The 350-nt window shown below is 44.0% G+C and overlaps 1 protein-coding gene across 1 annotated transcript in view; it reads left to right on the top strand.

The window, feature by feature from the left end:
- LOC119587831 (PWWP domain-containing protein 2B-like) overlaps window positions 1-350 on the top strand; it is a gene marked incomplete at its 5' end in the record, with an annotated part of 2,117 nt that overhangs the window by 1,437 nt on the left and 330 nt on the right. The window contains 1 exon segment of the mRNA XM_037936534.1: window positions 68-208. Within this exon segment, the coding sequence (XP_037792462.1) occupies window positions 68-208 (141 nt within the window).

Raw genomic sequence — 350 nt, 5'->3', positions numbered from 1 at the left:
CAAATTTCTGTTTGCACAACTAACCAAAAATATGTGTATGTACTAAGTTCAAAAATAATTATTCCAGATCCGCTATAATAAGCGCAAAAGAGGGCCGTATAGAGAAGCAATAAAACAGGCAACCTGTGAGGCAGAGCAGATAAGTTCCCTTGATCCACAGCAAGATTTTCAGCATTGGCATCCTCCTCCACAACAGACACCAATACAGCACATAAAGCCCGATAACTCGCCACGCACAACAGCACCAGACTCCAGAGAACCTCCTTGGTGCATCTCCCCGGGAAGTGGATGTTGTTAGCTGAGACACACATATAGCAACGTTGATGATTTGCCTGTCTCTGGATGTAATG

This window comes from Penaeus monodon, chromosome 23 (assembly GCF_015228065.2).
Source record: "Penaeus monodon isolate SGIC_2016 chromosome 23, NSTDA_Pmon_1, whole genome shotgun sequence".
In the NCBI taxonomy this organism is placed as follows: domain Eukaryota; kingdom Metazoa; phylum Arthropoda; class Malacostraca; order Decapoda; family Penaeidae; genus Penaeus; species Penaeus monodon.
The sequence above is the reverse complement of the archived record's forward strand: the minus strand, read 5'-3'. Positions and strand labels throughout refer to the sequence as shown.